Source organism: Culex pipiens, chromosome 2 (genome assembly GCF_016801865.2).
Source record: "Culex pipiens pallens isolate TS chromosome 2, TS_CPP_V2, whole genome shotgun sequence".
NCBI lineage: Eukaryota > Metazoa > Arthropoda > Insecta > Diptera > Culicidae > Culex > Culex pipiens.
The window spans coordinates 80,360,508-80,388,070 of NC_068938.1; the positions used below are offsets into that span (position 1 = coordinate 80,360,508).

General features: G+C 44.5%; 2 protein-coding genes across 5 annotated transcripts in view; both read right to left on the reverse strand.

Annotated features, from left to right (window-relative positions):
- LOC120418313 (protein disks lost) overlaps nucleotides 1-27,563 on the reverse strand; it is a 430,904-nt gene that overhangs the window by 216,407 nt on the left and 186,934 nt on the right. The gene's annotated exons all lie outside the window — the stretch shown is intronic.
- On the reverse strand, nucleotides 1,184-27,180 carry LOC120418314 (brain tumor protein). 4 transcript variants are annotated; one of them, XM_039580646.2, is made up of 3 exons: nucleotides 22,561-27,023; nucleotides 16,441-16,657; nucleotides 1,184-14,731 (listed from the first exon to the last, which is right to left on the reverse strand). In XM_039580646.2, exon 1 carries the CDS (start codon nucleotides 25,513-25,515, stop codon nucleotides 22,819-22,821), a length of 2,697 nt encoding a protein of 898 aa, XP_039436580.1. In that variant the 5' UTR covers nucleotides 25,516-27,023; the 3' UTR covers nucleotides 1,184-14,731; nucleotides 16,441-16,657; nucleotides 22,561-22,818. The 4 variants fall into 4 exon arrangements, with proteins under 4 accessions (XP_039436580.1, XP_039436579.1, XP_052564340.1 ...); XM_039580645.2 differs by adding an exon at nucleotides 27,051-27,180 and having other exon boundaries at nucleotides 13,473-16,657; nucleotides 22,561-25,746; XM_052708380.1 differs by having other exon boundaries at nucleotides 13,473-16,657; nucleotides 22,561-25,746; nucleotides 26,989-27,006.

Genomic DNA, 27,563 nt, shown 5'->3' on the forward strand with positions numbered 1-27,563 from the left:
TTTTGAGTCATTCTAATCAACAAACTTTATTTTATTTGAAAAGTTTATTACTTTTAGTTGGTAAACTGTTATGAAATGTAAAATAACCGATAGCTTGGTAAAAGAAATGCGATTACAGTTGTCATATTTCCTATTATTATCACTTTGAAAAAATGTAACAAATTTCAACTCCTAGATTGCTTTTAATTTGATTCATAATATAAATTTTCTCCTTGAATGACGAAAAATATTTAAAATGTATGTGTAAATACAATATAATAAATTTGGAAAAGTGATACTTTAAATTTTTTTGGTGATATTTTTTGATCAATTTATTGATTTGATTGTTAGCAATTTTGAAAAATAGTAATTTCTGTAATTTTTCATAATTCTTGTCAATTTATGATTTTATTCAGTACTATTCATATACTATCTAATTAACAAGAACCACCCTAGCCACCCTCACCCAGTGTTCACGTTCACCTTCCTTCGCGGTTGGCTTTCCGAGAAAGGAACAAAAAAAAAAGAGCCATAAAAGTAAAGGCAATAAAAAGTTAAATTAGCTTTAGAAATGTACACTCTATTTCTCTCGGTGGGCTCCGTTCTCACCGATGTGGTGGGTTTCCCAAGCCAAAGCATTCCGGACTGGTTAGAACCCCTGAGTTTGATGGGTTCTTGCCTCATCTGAGAGCGAGAGCGTTGGGAAGAATAAAAGTGATGGTGAAATTTTCGAATAATTATTTCCCAGCTTCAGCCTGGTCGTCGTAAAGAACCTCCCCACGTCATAACTCTTTGCTGGGCAACGGAATTCAAAAATAATCATTTTACAAGTCTTGGAGAAGCATTTTAAAACGCCAAGTAACGACGACGAAAGTCCGTCCAAGAACTACACTGAAAGAAACTGACATAGTAAATTCAAATGTTTTTTCACGTGAGATGCTCGAAATGTAAACACGGTAATTCAGCATGCTTTTCCTTTGATCCTAACATGATTTACATGTCACATGGACGTGATGATCATTTGAAACCAGCTGATTGCTAGCCAAAACCTTTTCATTCTTTTATCGCATGGTATTCACATTGGATTCAAGTGAATTTCTCTTGGATTGGCCCCATCAGTCTTTTCCCATGATAGTGAAGTGGAAACCACGTTAAAACTGTATGTTTTGAATTTGAAAGTCAAGTGGGCAGTTTTTCTCGGAAATTCATTAAGCAAGATGGCGAGAAGGAGAAAGGCACTTGCGGAGCTCGTCCCGAGGCCAAAAAGTTTAAATTTGTTAAAATTAAGATTGTACAAACAAACTTCATGAGGAATCGTTTTTAACACGGTAAGCATTTTCATTATAATAAAAAAAAAATGCTTAGCTAAAAAGTTTTTCTTTATGTTTTCAGGAAATCGAGTTCTAGAGTATCAAGACCGCAGTGGATCGAATTTTGATAAAGTTTCGAGTGCGCACAGTGTCCAAAAAGGGCTCGGAGGAAAATTCGGTGGCCATTGACCAGTGACGGAGGAACAGCAAGAGGCGATGCGGCAAAGCAAGGAAATTGCTGTTGATTTTTTTTTGTGTTAGTGCGATCCGGCCGGCATTGCCGAGATGTGATTTTGTTGTGTTATAGTTATTAAAATACAATACAATATGATAAATAAAATACTAATTTTGAAAAAGATTTCTGTTTTGATTAAATATTTTAACCTGCTGAAAAAACGCATTTTGTGACGTGTTATCCATTTGATTTTCAAAAGAATTTCATGTGATAATCATGTGTGATTACATGTGAATCTCACGTGTTTTTCATTTCATTTCGATGAGAATTTCACTTGAATTTACCGGTTCCGCAATGAAAAATTTCTATGTGATTTACACATGACATTCACATGCGAAGTCGAATGGGGCAGATTCATGTGTAAAACATGTGACATTACTATGTGCCTTTCTTTCAGTGTAGAGAAAGTGTCAGTTATGAACTCTTTTATGGCTGCTCGGAATCACTTATTCCCCCTTTTTGATGTTTTTGTTTTGTGAAAGAACTTTCCTTCGATTCACCTTCCCTTTTTCCGTAGTCTTCTGAGCCCCTGGAGGAAATAAATTATTCAAAATTGTTCAAAATAAAGAGAACAAGAGAGAAAAAGGGAAAAACCTTTCAAAACATTGGACATTAGTCGCGGCTCATCCCCGGGAATCCCTCCGAGTCGGGATGTTTGTCCCGAAGATGTGTTTATTTAGGATCGTTTGGTCACTTAAAGTTTGAGATTTGAGCTGGATTTGGGAAAGCACCGAGTTGAAGTGAGGTCGAAGGTAAGGGGTACGACAAAAATGTCGGACAAAAGTTGACACACATTTCTGGGGTTTGTTTTGGGTAGATGAAGTAGAACAAACCAGTTTTTTTTCTGGTTGAGAATGGACCACCGGCGAAGATCTACAGTTAATCGATTTTCTTATCTTTAAATTTTGAGCTTGAAAAAAGTGCTTTTGAGTTAGCTTATTTCAATACAGAGTGGATTCATTAATTCGAATTTCGCTACTTCGAAAGTTCGCTAATTCGAACGAAATCGAATCAAACAACTCAAACGTGACAACCAGCTGTCAAACTGATGATTTCCGAGCAAGTGGTTTCAAGCCTTTGACAGCTGTCAATCGTTCCAACTAGCGAATTCGGGTTCGCTCATTCGAATGCAACTGCACTCTGTTCAGATTTGACGTATGCTGAGGGTGCTGAAAAGTTTGATCAGATTACTGCTTGCAAAACAAACATATCCTTCAACTTTTCTCAAGACGCAAATGGATGAAAAATCGCTTCTTTCGATGCAGATTATCGAAAAATTTGAATTTCTATAGCAGCTTGAGAATGTTCACAATAAGTATGATCAAAATGAGCTCTTTTTACGAATTTTCTTAGGGATATTGCTTTATGCAACATCGTATACAAGTCTAGTTGTTATAAAATCGATTTAAAATAGCCGTAATCCCCTTATAATACATTCCAATTCGTCGAAAAATAGAAACCTCAACTAAACACCGGAAGTCTTGCGCTGAATTGATTCGTTCGAATCGAAGACCAGCGTCCATCCGGTTGACCCAATTAGAGCAGTAGTCGCAGCGAACCAATCACCGGAGGTGCTGACAGAACCTTCTAAACGTCAGAACCAGAGAGGAAGGAACGTGAGGAGGTTGAGGATGAGCATAAATTTTCCGTTCTCACACAAATTAACCTCGTTCGAGTGGCTGTCTGTGTGATCCCCGCGTTTAATCTCGCCCGGACTAATAAATATTCTCCGCAAGTCTCCTCGCGCGGCAGACCAGAAATGGACCAAACAAATTTCCTGATGAGCGTAGTTGGGGATTTCTGGTGAGCAGAGATGAAGTTGCTCACCGATGGTAATGCTCGCTGAAGATGTTCACCCATGAGAATTCTGGGATGAATCCCCGCTACAAAATTTGATTGTTTACAAACAATGATTGGATATTCGATCAACGGTTTCTGACGTTTCACTTTTGCTCGCTCACAAGTAAGCGGTGAGTAAACGAAGAATGAGCATCTCTCGAATAAGATTTTTCCACCACTGATCCTAAAACTGTCCTCGCAAGATGGATGGATGCTGGAAGTGATCGCGCACTTCCCCGTAAATTTTGTACAAATTAGTTTCTCGCCCATAACTCAAATTGTGCCCTGGTGCAAGGGTGCATGGAATGCTTCAAAAATAGAAACCTTCCTCTTGCGTTCACCAAAAACATAACCTGCGTGAGTAATGCCTGGTGCAGCTCTCACACTTCAATGTTGATAGTTTCGGCATGGAAAAACACTGGAAGAAAAGTGATGGAGGATCCAGAGAGGGAAAGAGGCAAGTTGTGGCGAGGGAAAATTCGTTCACCTCACGATGGCCTCGCGTAATCCGAGGTGAGCAACTGAATGGCAGGAATGGCTTGTTGCGCCGGGATTGAAGGAACACGGTGGGTTGTTGCGATTTAGATGGGCAAATTTTGAATTAAAACGGCTATACTTTTGTTTACATCAACATTCCTTTCTTTTTTGACAGTTTGATTAAGGTGAAAACGGAAAATTAAGGTGAATATGTAGTTCTGTCATGTCAAAGTTTGACGGTTGCTATTTGATTTTTGACCACTAACGACTCCAAAATCTCACCGTACCGCTTCTTTCGCAGTGTTATTCTCCAGGTTCCACGCCGGTCCGTCCAAGGAAGAAAGAATTGAAGCACGTACAAAATCACACCCGGACCGTGTCCGTGCACCATCTCCTCACACATACACACCAAACACAAAAACACACATGCAAAGAGCGTTCTATCACGCTATCGCCGGCCAGAAATCTCCCCTTTTCAAACTCTTCTTCGTTTCGGCGTGCACACCTCTTTGCTCGATTCTCTTGGTTGTTGTTGTTGTTCTGTCATTTCGCATTCGGTCGGGTTCTGTTTGCCGGTCGCCGCCGTCATCATGATCACTCACACGGCTGGAGTCGATGACTGCGGCGATGACGATGACGGGAACAGGAAGAAAAGCGAAAAGTCGTTACCCATATAAAGCGCAAACTGTGCGGCGGCGGTCTAGCCGCGGAGAGTAATCCACCGCGTGGTGAGTAACTCGCAATACCCGAACATGACTCGCTCAAAGTGGAGACACATCCAGAGTTTGAGGTTCTGCGGGGTCGCGCAGTGACGCAGACAGATGTGAAGGTAGATTTATATTTACCACGTTCTCCGTCGCACTCTTTCGTCCACTGACTGTTGCGATCTCGTTCTGAGCGAGTTCGCGCTTGGAGAACAAGTTCCGAGTTGATGCCGGCGCGTCGCACCGCGCTTCACCACCTTGTCCAGCGATCGGAGATCATTGACGTGATGCAGGTCAGCGACTTCCGCGGTGGTGGACCTTGTTTGAACAAGTTCTGCTCGACCGCGCCGGTCTCTGCCCTGTTGTCGGCAATTCTCCTTCCTCTTCTGTGTAGAGATAGGTGCGCGCGCGATCCTCGTGGAAGTGAGGTTAAGTGACCGCGGGGAACACCTCGTCGTGTGTAAATACCATTGACCTCTCAGGGGGGGAACAGCCTCGTATACGTGCAGGCAGAGAGACCCCTTTCCAGGAACCTTAACGACGCAAAAGACGACGGATCTTCTGCTCAGATTAATGGGCGATCGCGCGTTCTTCGGGGAGGTTCCCACGGGTTGCATGGGGCGTGAGCTCAGCCAGCGCGCGGTCAATAATCTGTGGTATTTCAAGGAAAGATCGAGAGATGACGCTGCAGAACACAGGACACCAGCGCTGATCGGCGTAGGTTGTCGAAGCTATTTCTAGGTGGTGGGACGAAACAATAATAAAACAGTCCAAAACTGGAATTTCAAGTTCGGCGGCCGCCACGGTCGTGATTCGAGGCGACGATGACCGAAGCAAGGGGAGACAAATTGGTGATCACCGGGGCGCGGGCAGAAAATTACAATATTTTCGGCCGAGAATCTGCCGCGGCGACTCAGCTGTTGATTGTTGACGACATTTTGGAACAAGAAAACGAGAGTGATCGCGGGGAGCGAGGTGGCGACTGGCGCGTGTTCTGCATCGAGAGATGAAATATGGAAATTTGTCTTGACGGCTGCAGAAGTTCAAACTGTTTGTCAATCGGGTTGACACTGTCCTCAATTCCGCCGAAGGTTCCGCTGATACCGGTTGATTGCCACAGCTGATCTCGAGGTTTTCGGTGGTGCAATACCTGGCCTTTGCGAGGCATTCTTGGCGATCTCTCCTCCAAAGCAGCCAGCGTGAGCCTACGCACTCGAGATCGGTCACGTTTCGTGCAGCGGTACAGTTGTTGCACAGCTGCTTGTGGGCTGTGTGGAATTACGTCAGCTACAGACTTGGCCTGTGCGCGCAGCAAGCTTGCTGGAGGAAAAAGGGCATTCATGCAACGGTCGCGTGCCACGTCAGGGGTGTCGTCGGCTATCTCACCATCTGCAGATAACCCGGCGGCGACCCCGAGATACAGCCGCCAAATGCCAAGACGGAGTCAACCCTGAGCCCCGCAGGGATCGCGCCTTGTACACAACAACAAGCAGGCAGCTGCAACCAGACTCTGACGAAATCAATATCGGTGTCTGACGGCCGCCGAAAACACGCTCAAGCTGGACGCGGAAATCAACCGGCAGCTGCTGCGCAGAACTCTGTCACTGGATCAGCGAGTCCGCAATGAGGTTATACAATTTCTTGTTTGGGCGCCTTAATTTGCACCTTTAGTACCGTTGAAGAACAGCCGCCGCCGCCGCAAGGGCGTAGCCGTTGCATCAGCGAGTAGGCCGTGACAGTTCAGCCGCCCGCGCGGCTTGTCAGTTTTGAGAGAGAGCGGCGAATCGCTCTCGCGCGCGCGCTCTCCGAGCGCAAATTAAGAACACGCTTAATCAAAGAAAAGAAAGCAACAAGAGAAAGAGCAACCGGCTTCGCCGGTATTATGCATAAAGAAGAAGTTAGGAAATTTTACTTTCACTGAAAAAGGGGTGAGGCGAAATGTTATAATCGACTGGCGCAGCCGCCGGAGGATCGCGGGGAACGGGAGAGGGGCTTGTTGCGAAGAAAGAAGTCAAAACAGACGCGCGAAATGAGGCCGCGACGCGGCTTGGAAGAAAGTGCCGCAAAAGAAAGGGAAAAGAGAGTGTGGTCGGGAAGAGGGAGAGGAAGTGGTGCTTAGCCTACTCGGATCGGCGGCGGCGGCTGGTCTTGGGGGCCCTCTTTGGACCACTTTCTGAACCGCGCGTATCGTGACACACTTTTGCCGGCCAGACACGAGGCGTGCAATTGTTACGTCATGTTGTTGTTGTCGCCGAAGCCGCTTGGATAATGTCGGCACCGGTGCGGTTGGGTACGCGAAACCGGTCTGCAGCTGCCGAAAGGGAAAGGCAACGACATCGCCGAAGGAAACCGCAAACGGCCGGAAGTCACACGTGGACGCGGCGAGAATGAGAAGTTGGGTGTGGTCGTTGGGACATAGAACTGGAGCGAAACAATCGGGAATTTTCTGATTCTCCTCAAACCAAACAATAACAAATTTTGGCTGCTGTCACTTTGACAGCCGTAAAAACCCACAACCCGTCTTTATTTCTCGTCTATGCAGAGCGGATGCACCGAGTGGCCACCCCCTTGGATTGGGTCATCGTCGAGCGCGTGAGCAGAAATAATTTATCGTTCCGATGTTCTGGACGCGATGTGTGTGCCCAAATCGGACTGGAGATCTAGAACGTGTCAAAAGCAGAGTGTGTACACTCAAATTTGGGCTGATTGCGCGATATCGCGCAACAGGGTTGCCAAACCGGAGCCGTCAACGTTGCACGCTTAACCTTAAATTACTCAATTTTGAGTTCAAGTCACTTTTGCTGCATGGGATTCTAACGAAAACTCAAACGTAGCTGGGAACACTGCTGGACTTTGGCACCGCGCTGGATGTGTGCTCAGTTGGGCGTGAAATGTTTATTTATTCTAGCAAATCGACCGCAGATGGAAGAGTGGAGATCCCCTCGCGTCCTCTTCCCCCAGGAAAAGCCGCCGATGGAAACGGAAAGTGCGGATTTTCTCCGGCGGTGTAGATGTGCGTGATTGTAATTATCATGTGGTGGATGCGCTGGTGTGGGTTTATTGGTTCTTTGTTGCACGGCCTGGACTGGATTTCAATTTGTTTTCTGTAAGTGTGTGTGAAGTGGTGTTTCGCCATTTTCCAAGTGTGTGACCTGTTCTAAATGTTTACTCGCTACAAATGCACGGCTTAAAACCGTTTAAAGCTAATCAATCGCACCAAGCTCTTCGATGTCAAGATTGTTTAAAAATGCGAGTGTGAGAATGTGTGCGGTCCGGGCGCGATTTCACTTCAAGTGGACTCCACTTGAAACCATCTCGCAAAGATTTCTCAAGCATTTGTTTACTGGCCAAAATCGCGCCAAGCCGCACACAAACTCATATGGTAATTCCATCAACCGATTAATTAAAAAAAGTTTAATTTGTTTTGGTTTGGCGACCCATTTGCCGAAATTTGATAATTGCTTTTTCGGCAATTTACACGCACGTTCAAAATCGCTCAGTTTTCGTTGTAACCGGGCCGTCAATCTGTCACATTTGAGTAAATTTCACTCAATGTTCTTGGTGATTGTGAGTGAAATTCACTCAAATCTGTCAGATTCCCCATTTACTTTGTTCGGTTACGACGAAAACTGAATGATTTTGATCGTGCGTGTAGCGAGCGTTTTGACAGCTTTCACGCACACCAACACAAGAAGCGTTGTCAATCAAATGAGACTCAAGCATGTGCTTGTGAGATCGACGTTTCGACCGTACTTCACGAGGGCTTGTTAGTGGAAGAAAATTAACTGTTTAGCTTTTAAGCGTTGCTCTCGTCTTAACTAAATTGCTTGAATTACATCGACACATTTTTTTTACACACTGACGACAATCGCCTAAGGTCTGCAGGATTTTGTTTTTGGTTAGATTTTGATTCTGTACAAAAAACACGATAAAACATTACAATACTCGCACTCGGTGTGCTGAAATAGTGGTGGTGTATGCGTTTGATTTATTTGTTTGTTTATTTTGTAAGTGTTTATGTGTATGTTGGCTACCATCCGTTGATCCTTGTGTATGTGTGTATAAATATGAGATAAAAACTTCTAGTAAAAAATGCCCGCGCAATACGATCCCGTTACAAGTCGTTTTGTTAGTATATCCCTTGTGTCAGTTGTTTTAATAGTGAATGTTTTTTTTGAGTTTTGCTTCAACTACGGCTTAAATTCCCTAAATATGTTTTCGGCGCTATCATTCACAGTTTATTTCGTTAAACAAAATTAAAACCCTAAAAATAATACGTGCACTTGAAATTTTGGCCATTTGGTTTCCATTACAAACATGACACTATCATCTGTCAAACAGTTTGTTTACATGCTGTTCGTGTGTGTGTGTTTAAGAATTTAACATTCATGCAAATATACACGTGTGCTCATTTATCGCTACCGAAAAATTTAAATTTAATACAATTGTCATTTTTTCTCGTCTGTATTCGGGGGAAAAAGTCACTCTACGGATAATCTAGCTAGCTAGGACAAGTTTTCCACTGCAAGGGATTACACACGAACGAGAGATCATGGAATGCTGCGATTAAAAAATGTACACAATATTTTTTCCCTCCACTTCCTTCCCTAAATATATGCAATTTCAACAAAAATTTGCATGCACTACTTGGATGGAAGTTTCTTAAAATTACAATAATCCCGCCAAAAGCTTGGTGGTTCAATGTTTCCCTCTTTTTTTCATAACATTTTTTGCATTGTTTAACAACAATGCCTTCCGCGCTCACGCACACCACGTCGATTGTTTTCGATAACATCAGCTGGCCTCTCATTTCGAGTAAATTTGATATTTTGTTGATTTTTTTGTGATTTTTTTTCTGTTTTTAACGCTAACATTGTTCGGTTCTGGTTTAATGCATAACAAGAATTCCAATAACGATTGTTTTTTTTGTTTGTTAAACTGTAATAACGCACGGCAAGTAAGCTGATGGCGATGGTTTTGCATGTAGTGGTGAGATGATCATGAGCGGGGTGTTAAAACAACAACAATGTGTGTGAGCGCGTGATGAGTGGAATGAGTGATTATGATGAGATGACAATGTTTTGTTTTGTGAGATGACAAAGATTTGGATGAGATGAGACTGTGATTTTTTAAGCTTCTTGCAATTGATTGAAATTGTGATACTTCAAACGTCACTTGGACGTTTCTCCAATCGCTTTAAAACGGGCAATTTTGTTTGACAACAAAAACCGTTTATCAAATCAATTCGATTTGACAAAACAAAACCTCACTCTCACGAGTAGCATGGATTTGCGCAAAAAACATCCAAGTCACTGGGTCAGTGTCAGTGGTCCCGCCAGCGAAAGAGATTCGTCATCTTGCACCGAACGGGTTGTGGTGGCCGGGCCGTGATAAATCCATATCTCCGGTGAAGGTCAGTCTGCTCATTAGCCTACTGCCGCCGAAATGATTCGATTTGGTCGTAAAAACTCATCGCGATAATCGCGAAAATTTTCCCAACTCATTCCTGGCGACCTTGAAGCGTTTATCGAGTTTGTTTTTGAGCGTGATGAAAAATGAGTTTTTTTTTCTCATGTGAGGATGATGATGAGATGATTTTGTTCACTCACGTCATGAGTGAGTGAGATGAGTTTTTGTTCTCATCAACGTGAGTTATGAGTATGAATCATGAGAGTAAATGAGATGAGTGTTTTAACGTACAAGATGATGATGAGTTCTTCAATTGATGACTGATAAAATGATGAGTATGAGAGTATGACAATGAGTGATGAGCGATTGATGAGCGCGTGGCGAACGAAGCAAAGAATGGTGATGAGTGCCATGAGTGATGCTCACTAGAGGTGAGAATGGAAACAACTGTGGTGATGAGTGATGAGTGCCCGGTGATGGTGATGAGTTCTTGTGTGATGGAATGCGATTAAAATATTGCGGGTTTCAACAATAACCAGACCCCTTGCAACTTTCTGACAGAAAGCTGCGGATGAGTGCGTAGATTACACTCAACAAAAAGCACTGTCAGTACAATAGTGAGTTGTTTGAAAAACTGCCAACATTTTCTTTTACAAAAAAAAACTTATCTACACGTAATATTGTTTCGACTACACTCTAAAAATGTTTAGTTCCCTTAGTTGCCATTGGCTTAGCCCAAAAACGAGATGATCGAACCCAAAACGGTACTGTTGTGTTTGTTCAATAGTTCGCGTATGAAATATAAAGACAGTAGAAAAATAGAGCTTTTTTGCTTTGTCGCTACCGAGTTCCTTGCTAGGATTGTTCATGTGTCAACAAAACCGTTTTTTATTTTATCATTTTTTCACTTGACTATTTCGTGTGATTTCTGAGTGCTTGATTGATTCGTTCCCCTCGGAAGTGTACGAAGCGAAAACTAATCCAAACTTAAACTGACATTCATTACTGATACTTCGTTTCTCCCATTCCAAGTCTCTCTTACCCTACGATAGAAATGGCTGTTTTAAGGAAAAACTTCAAAGACGAGTATGAATTACGCTTAACACATTAGCTTACTAGGTATTTATCTGCTTAACTCCTGCCTGCAATCTTCAATAATATAGTCGGTAAAACTCTAAACAGATGAAAGGACGACAGTCTTGTGTTAGTTATTTTCACTTGGTTTTCTTGTTTTATACTCTTCTATACAATGTATATATATAAATCGGCATCGCGCCTCGAATCTTTTTCCCCGTTTAAAAAACATGATATTTGACACATTTTTGCATCAAAAATAAACATGTTTCTCCCCCTTTTCTTTCTCAACTGTGTTATCATCGTGTGCACACAACCTAGCGGGATGAAAAATAATCTATTTTTTGAATTTTTAAATTTTCTTTCATGATTTTTTTTGGTTTCGCTTACACTGTGGTGCCAATTTCAAGCTAATTTTGAATTTCTAGTAACAATTTTGACTAAAACTTTTCGTTTTCGTGTTGCTTCGTATTGTTGTTGTCGTTTAGCTGTCAGCGCATGTAACACAAGTGGGACTACTCACCGGCCAGATGGAGAGCCGCCGCAGCGAAGAGAACAATCGAAAATGAGTGACGGTGAGAGTTTTCGGACTGGGTGTCGCGCGGCGTGAGTACTCACTTGAAACTGAAAAAAATCTAGGGGGAAAAAGCAAAACAAAAATGCATGCAATGTGCTACGAAAAAAAGTGTAAATTTTTGTTGATTTTTTTGACAGGTCGGCGACGATGGTACTAACCGTTTAGTGGGGTTTGGAGAACAGCTGGCGATGGATTGTTTATATTTTTTATCGAACATTGTTTTCATTTAAATATATTTAAATCATCAGATTTTATCATTTTCAAAAAAAAAGCTTAAATAAAATAAAATTTGTGATGATGATGATGATGTGATGATGAAGGTGATGATAAAAATAATAATGTGATGATGATATGATGATGGAAATGATGATATGGTGATGAAAATGATGAAAAGATGATAAAATAAATGGTGATGAGATCGATTTATGAAAACCAAAAATATTGGTAACGATGCAAATTTTGAAATTCCCTCACTAAATTTCACTCCCTATTCTGTCACTGACACTCACGATAGCTACTCAGAACTCGTATCGCTCAATCTTGTTTGTTGATGTGTGAAGAAGAGTGAGAAAAGCGGTATTGAGTTGCATCGAGAATGAATGAGAGAGTGAAAGGAAGTGTAAAAATCAACATGAGTGAGATCAAAGAAAATTGTTGATGGGATGAATGTTGTTGATGAATTTCATGAACATGAAAATTTTGCTCAAAATTTCGCAGAGACTCAAATTCGCCTCTAATTAGTCCTAAATCAAAGGCATCGTCGACAAGTGCACTTCCGGTGCTCTTCCTCGAATTACGCCGCTCATCGTGAGAAATCTCACAGAATCGCACAGCACTTAATAAGCACTCGGAGCAGCTCGAACTCTACGCTCGTTTAATCACGTCCTCCAGAGCGAAGCCGATCCAGATCACGAGCTATTCTTAGCTCACGGCGGTCGTTCCCAAGAAGACGGTGTACGGTTGCCGCGGTGGAATTAGATTGAATTTATCCCCACCCCACCTCACGTGTCCTACCCCTCGCGATCCAAGTGCACGTGGCTTCCCGCGAATTGACCACGCGAGGGGTACTCCGATAGGAATTTCCTGCGTCAAAAACGACACTCGTTGGTGGTAATTTGACGATTCTCACTTACCGGGATCGAATGTGGAGAACTGGCAACGCTGCTTCGGTGTCTTTTTGACAGCTGCGCAGTGTTGTCAAAACGAGGGGTGCTTCAATGTGAGACTTCCAATTCTCGTGCCCCGTTTCGCTTTCAACTTTTTTTTTCGTAAAGTACTCCCGAAAATCAGCTGATTCAAGCCGCCACTTGGCGGCGGCGAGGTGCGAAATTCGACACCGCGCAGAACTCCGTTCGACGAATCGGCGCGCGCGCGCCCACAAAAAACCGGTGACCGTGAGACGATAATTTATTACAGGAATGGTCAGTTATTGCAATATCAGCAAAAGCGAAGCAGCAACGAAAAAAACTGACGCGCACGAATAGAGACCGAAATCGACCTTCACCGAAAAACTGACAGCTATGGCGGTCATCGCGCATCTGCTTCTTTGTTGGCGCAACTCGTTTGGTTGCCGACCTTGACAAGGGTTACCGCCACCACCGGGTTAGTACCATCGCAGGCGCTGTCAACGAACGGGAAAGATGGCCGCCGACGCGGCGAACCGGTTCGGGAACCGGTTGGCGCGAGCGTGGCGCAGAGCTTTGCCGGAACCACACTTGCAGTAAGTTTTTGAGTTAGTAGTGTTAGAGATATTTTTTAGAGTAAGGAAATTTGAGTTAGTGGCGAGAGTGTTAGGGAGAGAAGCGAGTTGAAGTTTAGTTTTTTGAAGAATGTTCAATTGGGTGTGAAAAGAAAAAGATCGGTTCAAATTATCTAAACAACTCATTCTTTTATTTTTGTTTTTTTCTTTTGTTTTGTTAATAAATCATCGAATAGTATATAATTTAAAAATAATCAAAAAAGTAAGTAACTTTCTAGGTTTATTTCTATAAAAATTAAAACAATGTATGCTTGTAAAAAAGGAGCTTTATGTGATCGCGGCCAACTTTGACAGTTGCAGATCACATCAATCCCTTTTTTGCAGTGTTCCCTTGCTGGTCCTAACCGTGTGTGTGTGTCTTTAAGTTTGCAGTTTTTATTTAACTTAAACCGTAGAAGAAAAAACACGCTTCTCGTTTACATGACGATGTTATCCCTAAATGCTTGCTTGCTTTTACGCTTACGGGTGTTGAGAACGCACTTATACAACTTATTTACGGATTGCTCAAATTTCGTTGCTTTAAAAAATATACACAGATTTGTTTTTTCTTGTTTTCCTGCGAGCGTGCGCGTTCGTGATGTTGTATTTGTCGCGGCAGTCGCTCTTTTGTTTGTTTGTTGTTGTTGTTGCATTCGTGTTACAAGTTTGGTTTCTCAAAACACTCGTTAAACTCAAAAACTTAAGTGTAATAATTTAACAAAACAAAAATCAACATAACCAACAAAGGTGTATAATATTAATTTAAAAAGGTGTCGTTTCTAAATGCAATAATAATATATCAAAATAATAATAGTTTATATATAAAAATACAATAATAAAAAATGAGATAACTAAAAAGAGGCGACTATCGGCTAAGGTAAAAGTGAGTAATTGTAGCAAAAAACACACACAAACATGACGACTTGTCCTTACACTTGTAACGAGATACTTTCTACAAATAGCGCTGATATCGTGTCGTTTTGCAGTAGTCATTATAGTAAAACAAACATACAAATAATAATAGTGTTGTAGAAAGCTAAAGCACGCGACTGACAAAAATACGAGAGAAATAGTTTCTATACAATACACAATAAAGACAAAAAAACTGGAAGAAAAACGTTCCTCCTCTTACACGGCCTTACACGTTAAACAAACAAAACAAAAAAAAATCAGTAATACTGCACTGTAAGAATAATATGTGTATAAAAACCGCTTTTCCTACATCCTCTCTCGTTCTCATTTTTCGTTCTCTCCCGTTCTGTCACACTGTCAGTCCGTTGCGTTGACGTTTGAACACAGACAAGAAAATAAAACAATTGCGCGCAACGTGCGTGTGTGCGTGTCGTCCCCGTTTTTGACAGTTTGGTCGGCGTCGTCGTCGTCAGTTGGCTGCGCGCACACATCGAAAGGTAAACGGTAAACACAAAAATTAATTAGAATCGTTTGGTTTTTTGAAAAATTGGAAAAGTGCCTAACTAAAAAAAAAATGGGAGGGGTAAGTAGTGTGAGTTCTGTCACGCGCGAGGAGGAGTTCGCCGAGGGGTAGGAAGGTGGCGCTTATATGTTACATGTTTTGACAGCTCGTGCACCGCTAGCGGTGCGTGTGAGTGTGTTGTGTGTCTGGATGTGTTCGCTTGTTTTTTTTTTTCTGTTGTTTTTCTTCACACACTCGTTTTTTTAATGCATATCAGATAAATTTTGGTTTACCGTAAAACGCTACAAAACAGTTCAACAATTTATCTAAATATTTTCTTTTAAATATATCTATTAAATGCCTAATTGTTTCCACATGTTACCGCCTTATTATTCTTTGCTCCAATGTTTTTTTTATCTTCCCTTTTCAGTTTTGCTTACCGGGGAGGGGATGTCCACCAATTAAGTAATAGATTATTTTTCATGTTTGTTTAATTTTAACCGTACGCTTATCAAACTAGACGTATCAACGTAAAAAGGTGATAATAATATTTTTTTCGCGAAACGCGCCCGGGCAATAACGGCCCCGTACACGCTCGCGACGACTTAGATAGATTCATGTTAAAATCGAGTTTCGTGGGTGGGCGGAAATAGCAAGTGTGAAACGTGTCCTACCCCTCGCGCAAAAAGGCTCCTTACCAATGGAAATTGGCCGTTTCTTGGGTTTGTTTTGATGCATTTTTGTTGCGGTAATTTCCATTTATAAGAAGTCTGTTTTGTTTTTTGTGTTGAGGGGGATTGGACGCCGTCTGACAGTCGCTATTGTCCAAGTCTTATGAGTTAGGAGCGCATGTTTTACACATATCGTATGTTTAAAGAAGCACTGAGAACTAATTCGAAAACAAAAACACTATTCTCACTAGACAAAAATTAAAAAAGAAAAATTCAAATAGTTGACTTAACTAACGCGTTTTGTTTTTGTTTCGTGTAATCGCTAGTAATCTTAATGAATGTGTGTGAGTGTGATCTCGCTGTGAACGAACATATACCCTGATATAATTAAAACACGCTGATTTTGCCCCACCTTTCCCTGTGTATCTGTGCAGGGGGCTAGTAAGTAGTTTGCGTTAAACATATACAACCGGACGGTCCTGACTAGGATATATTCAGGGGTTGTCCAAAGAGATAGAGAGTTTTTGTTTGTTTGTGTGTGTATGAAAACTCAATCGTAGTAGGCTCTTCTCACTAATCCACTTGCAATAACAATTGTTTTTTTGTTTATCAGTCGTAGAAGTCAAATCGATTCGCGTTAATCAATAGCTCTAATAATAATAGGTCATTAATTTAATAAGGATAATCATGCTTGCCCGTGCGCACGGCAATTGTCAAAAAACGCTAACGCTCACGCGTGTCTGTGCGTGAGCTCCTCCTACGAGCTAACGCTTCCTTCCTTCTTCACCTTGATTTCAGTGTAATTTAAATGTACACGCTTTTCATGCATTCTCACGCGCTTGTGTGTGTGTTTTCACCCTTCTTCGCCCCACCCCACCTCATTCTATTCCGTCGTAATCTCCCGCGCAAGTATTGTGTGCGGTGTGTTCTGCCCTCAATTGTAAGAGGGGCAAACGCTCCCCCTTATCAGAGAGCAAAAATTTACGAACGCGACTTACTAAAAAAGTTCTTACTTGACTCTTGCGCTGCTGCGTTGCTGCGTCCAAGTCGGCCATGACAGAGTCTTGAGCGTGTTCTCGTTGCCCAGTTCGGCGTGCCTACTACGACGCGGGTAAAACAGCTGCCCGTTGATAACGTAACCTCCTTCGATCCGACGGGGGTCGACACCGTGTTCTTCCGGTTCAGCTGTGCAGTTCGTCGGCCTTGGTGCGGCTAATTTTTGTCCGAGAGCTAGAATTTGGAAGTGTTTTTTGGATGGCGTTAGTGAGATTTTAGCGTTTCTTTTAGGGGGCCTTCATCGGATTGTACCAACTCTCGAGAATGTCTGGAACCTATCGGGGGGTGATTCACAATTTCGTTCTTTCATTCTGCAACGATTCAGTCATTTCTATTTTCGATTAATTCAAGAGTGAGGACGGCCAAGAACCCGAAAAAACTCGTTTGACATCATCTGGATTGAGCCGATTCGCCAAAGTGGAATGAGTTCTACATCTGTTGAGAAGAACGGAGGAAAGAAGAAAAAATGCTACGCTAATCGAGCACGAAATGCTTGAAGGCAATTAGGTTGGAAGTTAGCAGTTGAAGTGTTCTAGAGCGCCCTCCCTTTCTGGTCTGATAACGTCGAGCTCTGATAAGGCAGTTGGGGTTGCGATGTTGATAACTGGCGAGGGATTCCCTCGTAAATGTTCTGGATAAACGGATATTGCGTTCTAGAGATTTAGAAATCATTTGTTGAAAGCAATCTAAGTCTTGAATTTCAACCCAATTTACCCTAACAAACATTAAAAAATACTGCTCACTTTCGCAATTTCGACCATTAAACGACGTTTTTTGACAAACCCACTGAAAAAAACTATGGCGGACATTGATTAGACAAAATATCAGCATATTCTTGCGAGAGTGTAACAATGCAAACAAAGAGCTGTCAAGTCAGGAAAACAACAATTTAGTATGAGCGATTATTCTACACGCGCAATCAAAATCACTCAGTTTTCGTCAACGCAAAATTAATCATAAATTATTAAATTTCACCCAGAGTTAAAAAAAAATTGATTAAAATTCACTCAAATTTGAGTGAAATTCACTTGAATCTGTCAGAAGCCCCACTTACTCATTTCTGAAAAGGTTTGATTTTGACGAATATTGAGTGATTTTGAATGAGGGTGTAGTCACTGTCATCCTTTTTTCATCATTGTTCAACTTTTTTTTAGAGTGTTGCTAAGTTTTAACTCAAAAGTCATCAATTTGTATAAATGATGAAACTGTCAACCCTCTGCAAGGAAAAGTTTGTTTATGTTTTTAGTTTGTTGGCAACTTTGTTTATGTTTACAGTTTTATTCAAATTCTCGAGTATCTTCGCATCCTTAATCAGTAAAGTTTTCAAGATTCTTCACCAGCAATGAATCCTCTTCTCGTCAAGTGTCACAAGGTAGGTCTGGCCAACACTCAAAATTCGTGGAAATCGTGGTAACTTGGCACAAAGAAAGCTTGCGGATTAGAACGATGAGTGGACAGTTCCAGCGAAACAACGCAAAAGGTTAGAGTGTAAACAAACCGCTCATAGTAGAGTCTTCTGTTTACAAACTGACTTTGCTCCGTTTACATTGTTTTCTCTAAGTATTTCAAAGCTTTTAGAATGCAAAACAGGAAGTACAGACAAAAAGTGCCGTAGTCTGTTGCACCGAAAGTCACGTTACTTTTTTTTTGCTGCAGTTTCCTCGTTCGAACCCGCAAAAACCTGCACCTGACACCTGGCGTCATGATTGCTCCTCAGCGCGGTCAATGGGTCAGGGACGTGCCACAATTCCCAAACACGTGATCACGCGCCCCAAAAGTGTTGCTGACAGACAAGGATGTTTTGGCGTGTGGAGTTCCCGGTTCGATTCAAAAGTGACGTTTGTCAAACTATCAAGCGTCCACTGTCATCACTAATTGAATCTTCTGTTATCAGCTATCAAAGCAATCCAAGTGTCCAACACAGGTAGCTCATTAGCTCAAGTGGTCGATAAGCAGGCCACTTCCTTCAAAACAGACAGCAAAGGCTGACTAGATCGTCCCATTCCAAGTCAGCTCAGCTGCGTCAGAAGGCGCAGCTGTTCCAACGCACCAACCGTGCCTTAAGACAACATCTTAATCGATCCGTAGCGCTCCAGCTGGTTCCGCGCGTATCGTCGCTGTGGATCTCAAATGCGTCACCGCGGCAAGAACTGGCGCTGGAGGAGGTGCGACGTAATAATTTGTCAATATTTACACCTCAACCCGCGCTCGCGCGACTCCATGGCATGCTAAGCTCCAAATACAAAGCAGTTGGTAGTGGGGCCTACTTATCTTCCATCGCGCGCCGGTTCTAGAGGATTTTTTGTTGTTGTTTTGGAGGTTTTTGGAGCACGGTGAAGTTGAGGGGAGCGGTTTTTTTTTATTATTTTTTTTTTGTAAAATTTGTAGATGTAACTTGAATCCTAGGTATTTTCAGAATTGAAGGTATCTCCTGAAGCTTAGGTATCTTCATAAATTTTGGTATCTCCAGAATCCTGTGTATCTTCAGAATCTTAGGTATGTCAAGAATCTTAGGTATCTCCGAAATCTTAGGTATCTTCAGAATCTTAGGTATGTACATAATCTTAGGTATGTCAAGAATCTTTGGTATCTTCAGGATCTTAGGTATCTTAAAAAAAATGTAGGTATCTCCAGAATCTTAGTAATGTCCAGAATCCTAGGAATGTCAAGAATCTTAGGCACCTTCAGGATCTCAAGATATCTACAGAATCTTAGGTATGTCCAAATTTTTTTTTCCGGATCAACCCCACCGTGCACAACGGAGGAGCCCACCCGGCGGCAGTTAAACAGAAGTAAAGCAAACGCCTGCCCACCAGGTTATTGTCCCCGAAATTAGTGTCAACCCCCTTGTGTCAGATTTCCGACGCCCCTTCCCCCCTTCCTCTTAAGGGGAGGCGCTGATGGCCATTAGTGCGGCCGCCGAGGTGAATCGATTTAATTTGACATCCAAAATTTTGATGTTTAAACAGCAAGAAATTAATCAATCTTTGTCAGTGTGTCCAGACCGGAGGGCGAGTGGCCTGGATTCCACCCTGGACGTGGACAAACATTTAAACACAAGGGAATGGTGGAAAGAGAGGAATCACAAATCCGTATAAATAATTTCAAGATTTTTCAGGTGTAAACCGAAAACGCGATCAAAAATTAAAGTGGAAGAATAAGGCTTTTAACTGCTTATTTAATTGTCGGTGTACAGGACGCCGCACTGTTTAATCATTTTCTGACGTCCATTCAATTTTGCAGTCCAAACCCAGTCATTGAATTGGAAAAATAAAATCTTTTTCAAATTTTCTTTTGTTGATTTGTGTGCACCTACGTCGAAGACCAAGATTGTTTACTTTTTGCTCTTTGGTCTGACAGTCTTGGTCTGACAGATTTGGTCTGTCAGCTTTATCATGGATTTTGGTCTGGTCTAGGCGAGGGATAGGACACAGCACCTTCCTGTTTAAACACGCGGTAGTAATTGCACGCGCGCGCCACTCTGCGCTAAATTGAGTGACTAATATTCGTCGAGCGCGGACATGCTCTCTCGCGCGGACTGTTGAATTAACTTCTGAGTCTTCTGGGTAAAAGTGAGGTTTGGGGAGGTGAAGAAGGGGGGTACTTTATATACTGCCGGGGTGGTTTTAAGGAGTGGTGGGGGTAATTGATGGGATTGCCAGCGCCGCTAAATGTGCGTATCTTTTTCACTTCCTGTAGAGCGACGTCAACTTTGTACGGAGAAAAGTGGAATATTCTTGGCATTTGAAAAGTTGAACTTTGTTTCCAATTTTATGGTTTAAAAAAGGTCCGTTGAAAAATGTATCTCCAGAATCTTAACAATCTGTAGTTTCTTCAATATCTTAGAATCTGCAATACATTCTCAATCCTTATCCAATTCACTCCATCTAAAACAATTTTAACACCCCCAGCTGCCAATAAAACTCGGTAACCAAGCCTGCAACATTTCTCAGGACGCGCTTCATTAATTTAGATCGAAAAACATTCCGGAACTTCCTATCCCTTTTTATAATCCAATAGTCCAATGACCCTTTTGCTGACCTTCTTTCTTGCAACGCAGCATAAAAAAGTAAAACTTTGAGGCGTTAGACAGGAGAAACCTGTCCTGCGATTGAATTAGTAAATTACAGGCACTTTCTGGCCGTGTCCTCTCTCGAGAACCGCCAACCCATTGGGAGCCAAATTGCTCCCCGTGGACCATCGCACACCACCGATCTCGATAGCCCCAATGAAAAAAAATCATCTCAGATAAAAGTGGAAATCTTCCTCCCACCGAAAACAAAACTCACCAAAATCCTTGGAAGAAAATTTTCATTTCCGAAAGCAATCAGCCGTCAGCTTCCCCGGCAGCCGTCGTTCTCTTCCGTTGTTTCCGAAGGAAGAGCTTGAAGGATCCGTCAAGGCCCTTGCTATTCTTTGCGCCGACCGAGCAAAGTTAATTAAATTTGTTACGTGGAGAAATAAAAATTTTCGATTCGCCTCCGGCGCAAAACGGGCATCGCCTGGCCACCAGGTGAAATCAAAACGGGACTTGCGGGAAATTTGGGAAGATAATTGTTCGGGTGTTGTCGATTCTAATTTAGAGGTTGATTCTGATTTGAGACGTTCAATGTTTCTTTAAAAAAAAAATCTGAATTGGAAAAAATATGCAATTTTCTGTAAAAAATTTCAAAAAATCTATATTCTGAAAAATCAGTTATATAAATGAGTGATAGAAAAAACTATCATTTGATGATTCTTGCTACAAAATTTCAGAAGGTATAGCGCCGTCACTATAGCTTGTGAGTTCTCTCCTTTTGTATTGTGATTGCCAGCATGAGCATTCTCTTTTTATCACTCAATCTCTTTTCCTTATTCACACTCACTCGCCGAAGATTCTTTTGTTTTCTCAAAAAACAGCAAAGAAAAAAAGCGAGAGGGAGATTGGGAACTGACCATAAATTACGTCCCGTTAAACTGCGTTAGAAAATTATGTTTGGTGGCGGCTTTTGTGGTTATGCTCTGTTCAGGGAGAAACGATTGTGAGTAGGTGAATGAGAGAGAAAAAGAGAATGTCACACTGGGTTGTGTGAACACGAGATAGAGACCGACAATAGAGCTTTATGACGTTTCGCGTACACACACTAGCGCACCATTTGATTTTGCTGGCCGGACAAAATTTAACCTCAATCTTTTTCGTGTACGTACACGCAATACATGCGCACGTAGATAACTCTATTCTTTTTGCTGAGAATTACTCGAAAGAACTTTCAAAACTGGGAACTTTCCTTTAGCATCCTACACAGAAAAGGAAACTGTTTGCAAAAACGTGAACGAATACTTAAAATTAAATTCAATCAGATTTTGAGAATGGCATAGAAATTAGCTTCAATTGATGTTCTTTCTGCATGCTACTTTCAATATCAGTTTACTTTAGCCTAACATTTGTAGATCTAATTTTCTGCAAAATCCACCTCCTACACAACACATGTCCAAATAACTGTCCAATCAATTTAAATACCCCACAACTTCTTCCAACTTCCTAGCTGCGCGTGACCTCAACATCAAACAAGTCCGCCCTCGCACTAATTTAATCAATTGTCCCAAAACTTTCCAAAACCAAATGCGCCCAGTTCCCACATCAATCGCCCTCAACCACCAGACCACACATCCAACTTCCCGAAATTAGTCCTCAGCCAACGTCCTAATCGATTCTTGTAACAATTACCGCTTCTCAACAGCGTCGCCGTCGTCGTCTCCGCCATCTTCGACGACCTCCCGCGCAGCATTTTCGTGGGTGTTCCTCGACTTGAAGTGGGCTGAAGGAGGGGGGACCCTCGAAAGGATACTTGATACTACGGTTGGTTAGGGGGAGAACTCCTAGCGCGTCAACGCCTGCTGATCATGACGACTTTTTTTCTGCGTCGCCGTTGCCGGCTGCACAAACACACACGCACAAGGAGTGACTACTCGAATCCTTCGCAAAAGGGAACACAAAAAAAAAACGCAAAGGGAGAAATAGAAACCCAGCGGGAAACTCGAGAGGGGTTGGATCCGATAAAGGGCGCTGTATTTTGTTTGCTGGAAACGCAACTTACCTGTGTTTTCGAATTGAGATTTCCTTTGCGCGCGCGTCCCGTAATCTGAGCGCACGCACACCCGTTTAGGGGAACGCACGCACACTGCGCCGAGATGGCGACGGCTTAGAGTGTGGTTTGGGGTGGTCGCTTCTTCTGTGTTCAATCGCTTCGCTTCGTCATGGTTCTTCGTGGCCGGGTCGCGGCCGGATGGCGTCGCGGCGGCGGCCCACGGCCGTTTGCTGCTGCGTCCTCGCTGGCACGCAGGTTCTCATCCCTTTACAAGCCGATCGGCGGCACTTGCACGTACCGGTAGATGTACAGCCGGTAGTCCTTGCTGGCCAGCACGACGCTGCCGTCGTCCATGAGGGCCACGTCGAAGCACTGGGCGTGCTTGACCTTGCTCTCGAGCGCGGACACGAGCTGGCCGTCCTGGGTGAAGATGGTCAGGTTGAAGTTGTTGTGGTTGTCGGCGATCAGGATCTCGCCGCTGGCGTTGATGCCGACGCCGATCGGGTAGTTGGTGATGCCCTCGCCGCCGATTTGCCGCAGGAACTGGCCCTCGTAGTTGAACACCTTGACGCAGTGCGCCCGGTTGTCGGAGATGAAGATTTCCTGCTTGTCGTTGACGACGACGCCGTTGGGGAACTCGAGGTGTTTGCTGCAGCCGAACTTTTGCAGCACGTTGCCGGACTGGTCGAAGATGATGACGCGCATCACTTTGCACTCTACGACGACGATGCGGCCCTTGCTGTCGACGGTGACGCCGCGCGGGTGCTGCAGGATGTTAGCGCCGAACTTGCGCACAAACTGGCCGTACTGGTTGTAGATCTGGATTTGGTGCGTGGGCGATCGTTCCGTCACGATGATGTCTCCGGACGTTCGTACCACGGCGACCCGGTTGGGGTAGAGGAGCTGGCCGTCCCGTTTGCCGCACTCGCCAAACTGGAACTTGAAGCGACCCTCCTTGTCGAAGATCTGGATCCGGTGGTTGTTGGTGTCCGCCACGATGATGTCGTTCTGGGCGTTGACGGCGACGCCGCTCGGTTCCGTGAACTGGCCCTCCATCACGCCAAACTCGCCAAACTTGCAGTGGTAGATCATCTTCTGTCGCTTGATCTGCGACTTCGGTGGGAAAATGTTGGTGTTCATCAGTTTCGAGCTGAGATCGATCATCGACTCCTGCGCGGGGATGTGATTCAGCGGAATGGTGTACTGGTCGTTGATGTTGTTGAAGATGTCGTTGCCTCCGCCGTTGCTCCACTTTTCGTACGGGTTGAGCTGCTGCAGCGGTTGCACTTCGCCCACGTACGGTCCCAGGCTGTTGGCGCTGTTGAAGCGCTTCGAGATGATGTTCGAGTCGAACGCTGAGAGGCCACCGCCCATGCCGTTGGTCTGGGAGGGGGAGGTGGACATGCTCATGCCGTTGTTGCCGGAGTTTCCGTTCGAGTAGGGCCGGTCAATGAGGTGGCCGTTGCCTCCGTGGTGGATTGGGTTCTGCTGGATCAAGTTCAGGCTTCCGGTGCTGCTGGACGGGCTGTTTCCGTTGGTCATGATGAGGTTGTTGGAGCCAATTACACCACCATTTTGCTGGTTGGTGGATGTTGGTCGTGCGATCGGTGGTTGCTTCGTGGTCGAGGTCACGTCCGAGGTCGACCGGATGTAGCCGAACGTGTTCCGGACGCCTACCTGGATTGCCTGGTAGTTGGACACAAAGTCCAGCTCGTACTGGGACTGCAGATCTTGCGTGATCGCCGGGAACAGCAGCAGCTTGTTCTCCATGAACTTCCGCAGCATGATCGTTTCGGCGAGGCCGGCGCACTTGCTGAGACGCTCGACGAACTCGCAGCTCTGCAGCACCTTGTCGACCTGATCCTGGCTCTTGGTCAGCAGCACCGACTGGGACATGTTCTTGGTGTTGTAGAAGCTCTCGAGCTCCTTGAGCAGTTCCGCCTTGCGCTCGTCCAGCATCGAGCGGTAGAACTGATGCGTGTCGGTGATTTCGTTCTGGGCCTTGTGGTATTGCACCTGGATTCGCTGCGTGTTGTGTTCGACGTTCTTGATGAGGGTGCGGAGCTCGGTGGCCTTGGCGCGCACTTCACTCACGGTGTGGAGCAGACTTTCGATCTGTTTGGGCGTCGTATCGGGGTTGTGTTCGCACTCGTGCACTCCGTTCGGGTGCTCCATCAGCATGCAGTCCTTGCACACCGGGACGCTGCACGTCCGGCAGAAGAACTTTAGCAGTTCGTTGGTGTGTCGCTTGCAGAAGTAGTTGGGTTTGTTCTGGCCGTTCATCTCACCGACACCGTGCACGTTCAGCGCCGACAGCTGGCTGTTGAGCTGGTTCACGGTGGTGATGGCTCCGCCCGTCCCGTTCGAGGTCGGTGGCGTTATCACATTGTTCATGATCGATTTCACCAGACTGCTGGTGTCGTCCTTGATGGTCAGGTTCAGCGAGGTCAACCGGTGTGGCTCGAAGCCGTTCATCATCTTGCTGCTGTTCAGAATGTTGTTCGCCAGCAGGCTTCCGTCTAACCCACCCAGTCCACCGCCGTTGGCCAGCGTAGTCGTTGTACAGGTCGTTGACCCCGTGCTCGAGCCCGACGAATTCCCAATACGAAACACCGAATGTCCGTCAAAGCAGTGCATAAACTGGTGCGCCGTAACGCAGTTGGCACACAGGAAGTTCACACAGTCGATACACTTGGCCACCGCATCCGACTGCTTGCTCTTGCAGCCGGTACAGCGCGGGAACAGCGACTCCGAGCTGTTCGACTGGGCCGACTCGAGGCTCGACGCAGTCACGTAGTCGTCGCAGATCGCGGAATCACTGGCCGGGGGCGAGGAACCGGTTCCGGAACCGCTGAGCGTAGTCAACGGGGAGTCCGACAGGTAATCCGCTGGTTCACCGTACGATCCGATCGAGTTTGACGCACCGGGTAACGATTCTAGCGATGGCGTGGGAGATGAGGCCATTTTACTGCACGCGCATCAATAGGATCGCCCTTTTTGTAGTTTTTTTTTCTCTCTTGCCGTAACTCTTTTCAAACACTTCTTCACTTTGTGCTTCACTCGATCCTCATTGCTTCACGTTAACATCTCTTTTTTCGGTTTACACAGACAACAAACTTTCAACAACTGTAGAATTCAATTTTTTCCTTTTTTGTATTTTTTTTTGCAAATTTTCTTGTCGTTTCACGTTTTAAGCTGAAAAAGGAGAAGAACCCACACGAGTTAACACTCAGAATTTCCCAGCCTCGATCATCATCCCGCTTGCACGATTCCTGGTTGGGGGGCCACCAACTTCTTCGTTTCACCACTAAAAATACGCTTCTTCGCGTTCCCAGCACACACGCTTATGTTTATGCTTCCAGCATACTTTCGTTTCGTTTTACGACTCCGCGCGCGTATGGTCTTGAACGGTTTGCCACAAACTTTTCGACGGTTAGTCCCAACTAGCCAACGCAGAATCGCGCGCGCGTTCTTCCATAGAGTCGCCGATATACACACAGTGTGTGCGTGTTGTTCTTTGTTTGGACGCACCGCACACACACACACGTACACGCACAAATACACGTTCGTACTAAAAAAGGTTCGTTAAAAGGGAAAACTCAAGAAAACATCTTGAAGCAGGGTGGGACAGACAGGATGTGTTGAACGCGCGAAGGGATGTCCAAAGAGCAGGGGAAAAGGAACATAAAAATGCAACTTGAAGAGAGCAAAACAGGCTACCGAAAGGAACGCCGAATGATGAATTGGTCTGGAGACGAACGACTTGATACGAAAATGTTTGGAAAGAATCTCACTGTCGAACGCGTGACGCGTGTGTGTGCGATCAGCAGAACACCGCAGAATCCGTCTACTAGCTGATCGAGAGCGATACGGTTTTCCTTTCTTCTTCGGCGCGAAGACGTCACAAGGAAGAACGCTGGCGCTTTGTATCCGCTGCACAAGTAGTCCGTCCACGGCACGTACACCGTCGTGCACAAGCACACAGAAACACAGACCGAGACACAGACAGCACAGTAGTAGGCCCCGGGAACGCTTCTCAAGGTTGTCCTGCAGCAACTCTAGCAGGCGATGACCGAGACATCCTTGAGCATCATCCCGGGAAGCGTGTCGACCACTTGGACTGTTGTGAACTGGCCAACATATGGAAGCGCGATTCCGCGAAGACGCGTCGTGACGGCCGCGAAAACCACGTTTTAGCGAAATTGCGAACTAGCAAAAGCACACTCAGTGCAGTGAGTAACACACACAGTCTTCCTCGCACTCCAGCTTTCCAGCTGCTGCAAGCTGGCTCCGTACACCGCCGTATCAGCACAGCTTGCGGCTGAACAACGAGTCTGCTGAAGGCAAGAACCTCTCCAGGAAGCAACAGCGCAAAAGAACCCCCAATACACTGGATAATTCTTTGCTCCCAGGAGATAATACAACAAAAAAACACACGGTTCGGTTCACGGTGTTGTGCATGCAGAACACGCGCAAGGGAGCACAACCCAAAAACTCACTGTTACTCTCGTCGAGTCTGCAGTACGACTAGCGGCCGTTGAGCATAAAACGTGATGGAAACCGCCGCCGCCGTCGACGGACAAGCTGCTGCGCCGATACACAGACACACGACCACGCTTGGAAAAGAAGGAGAACGACGAGCCTGGCGGGTACCCACACATACAAGTCGACGACACAGTGCTGGGTAGAAGCTGTACAAAGAACGTGCGAGGGGTGCCGTATGGATACAGCAATCCAGCAGCGATACAGCAGTACGGAGAACGAATACAGGCTGTACCTGCTGCTGCTAGGCTGCGGTTGCGAGGCTGGGAGGTTCTGAACTCTCGAGCTCTCTCTCGCAGAGCGAGTGTGAGAACTCACGATGATTGTGAGTGACTTTGTGTGTGTTGGCGGCTAGCAAGACACAGAGAGAGAGATGGTAAACAAGAGACGGTTAGTTGGGGGCAGAGGCGTTTGGTGGGTTGGGTAAGTGATGCATCGAAAGTGAACTATGTTCAACAAAGAGCGTCTAA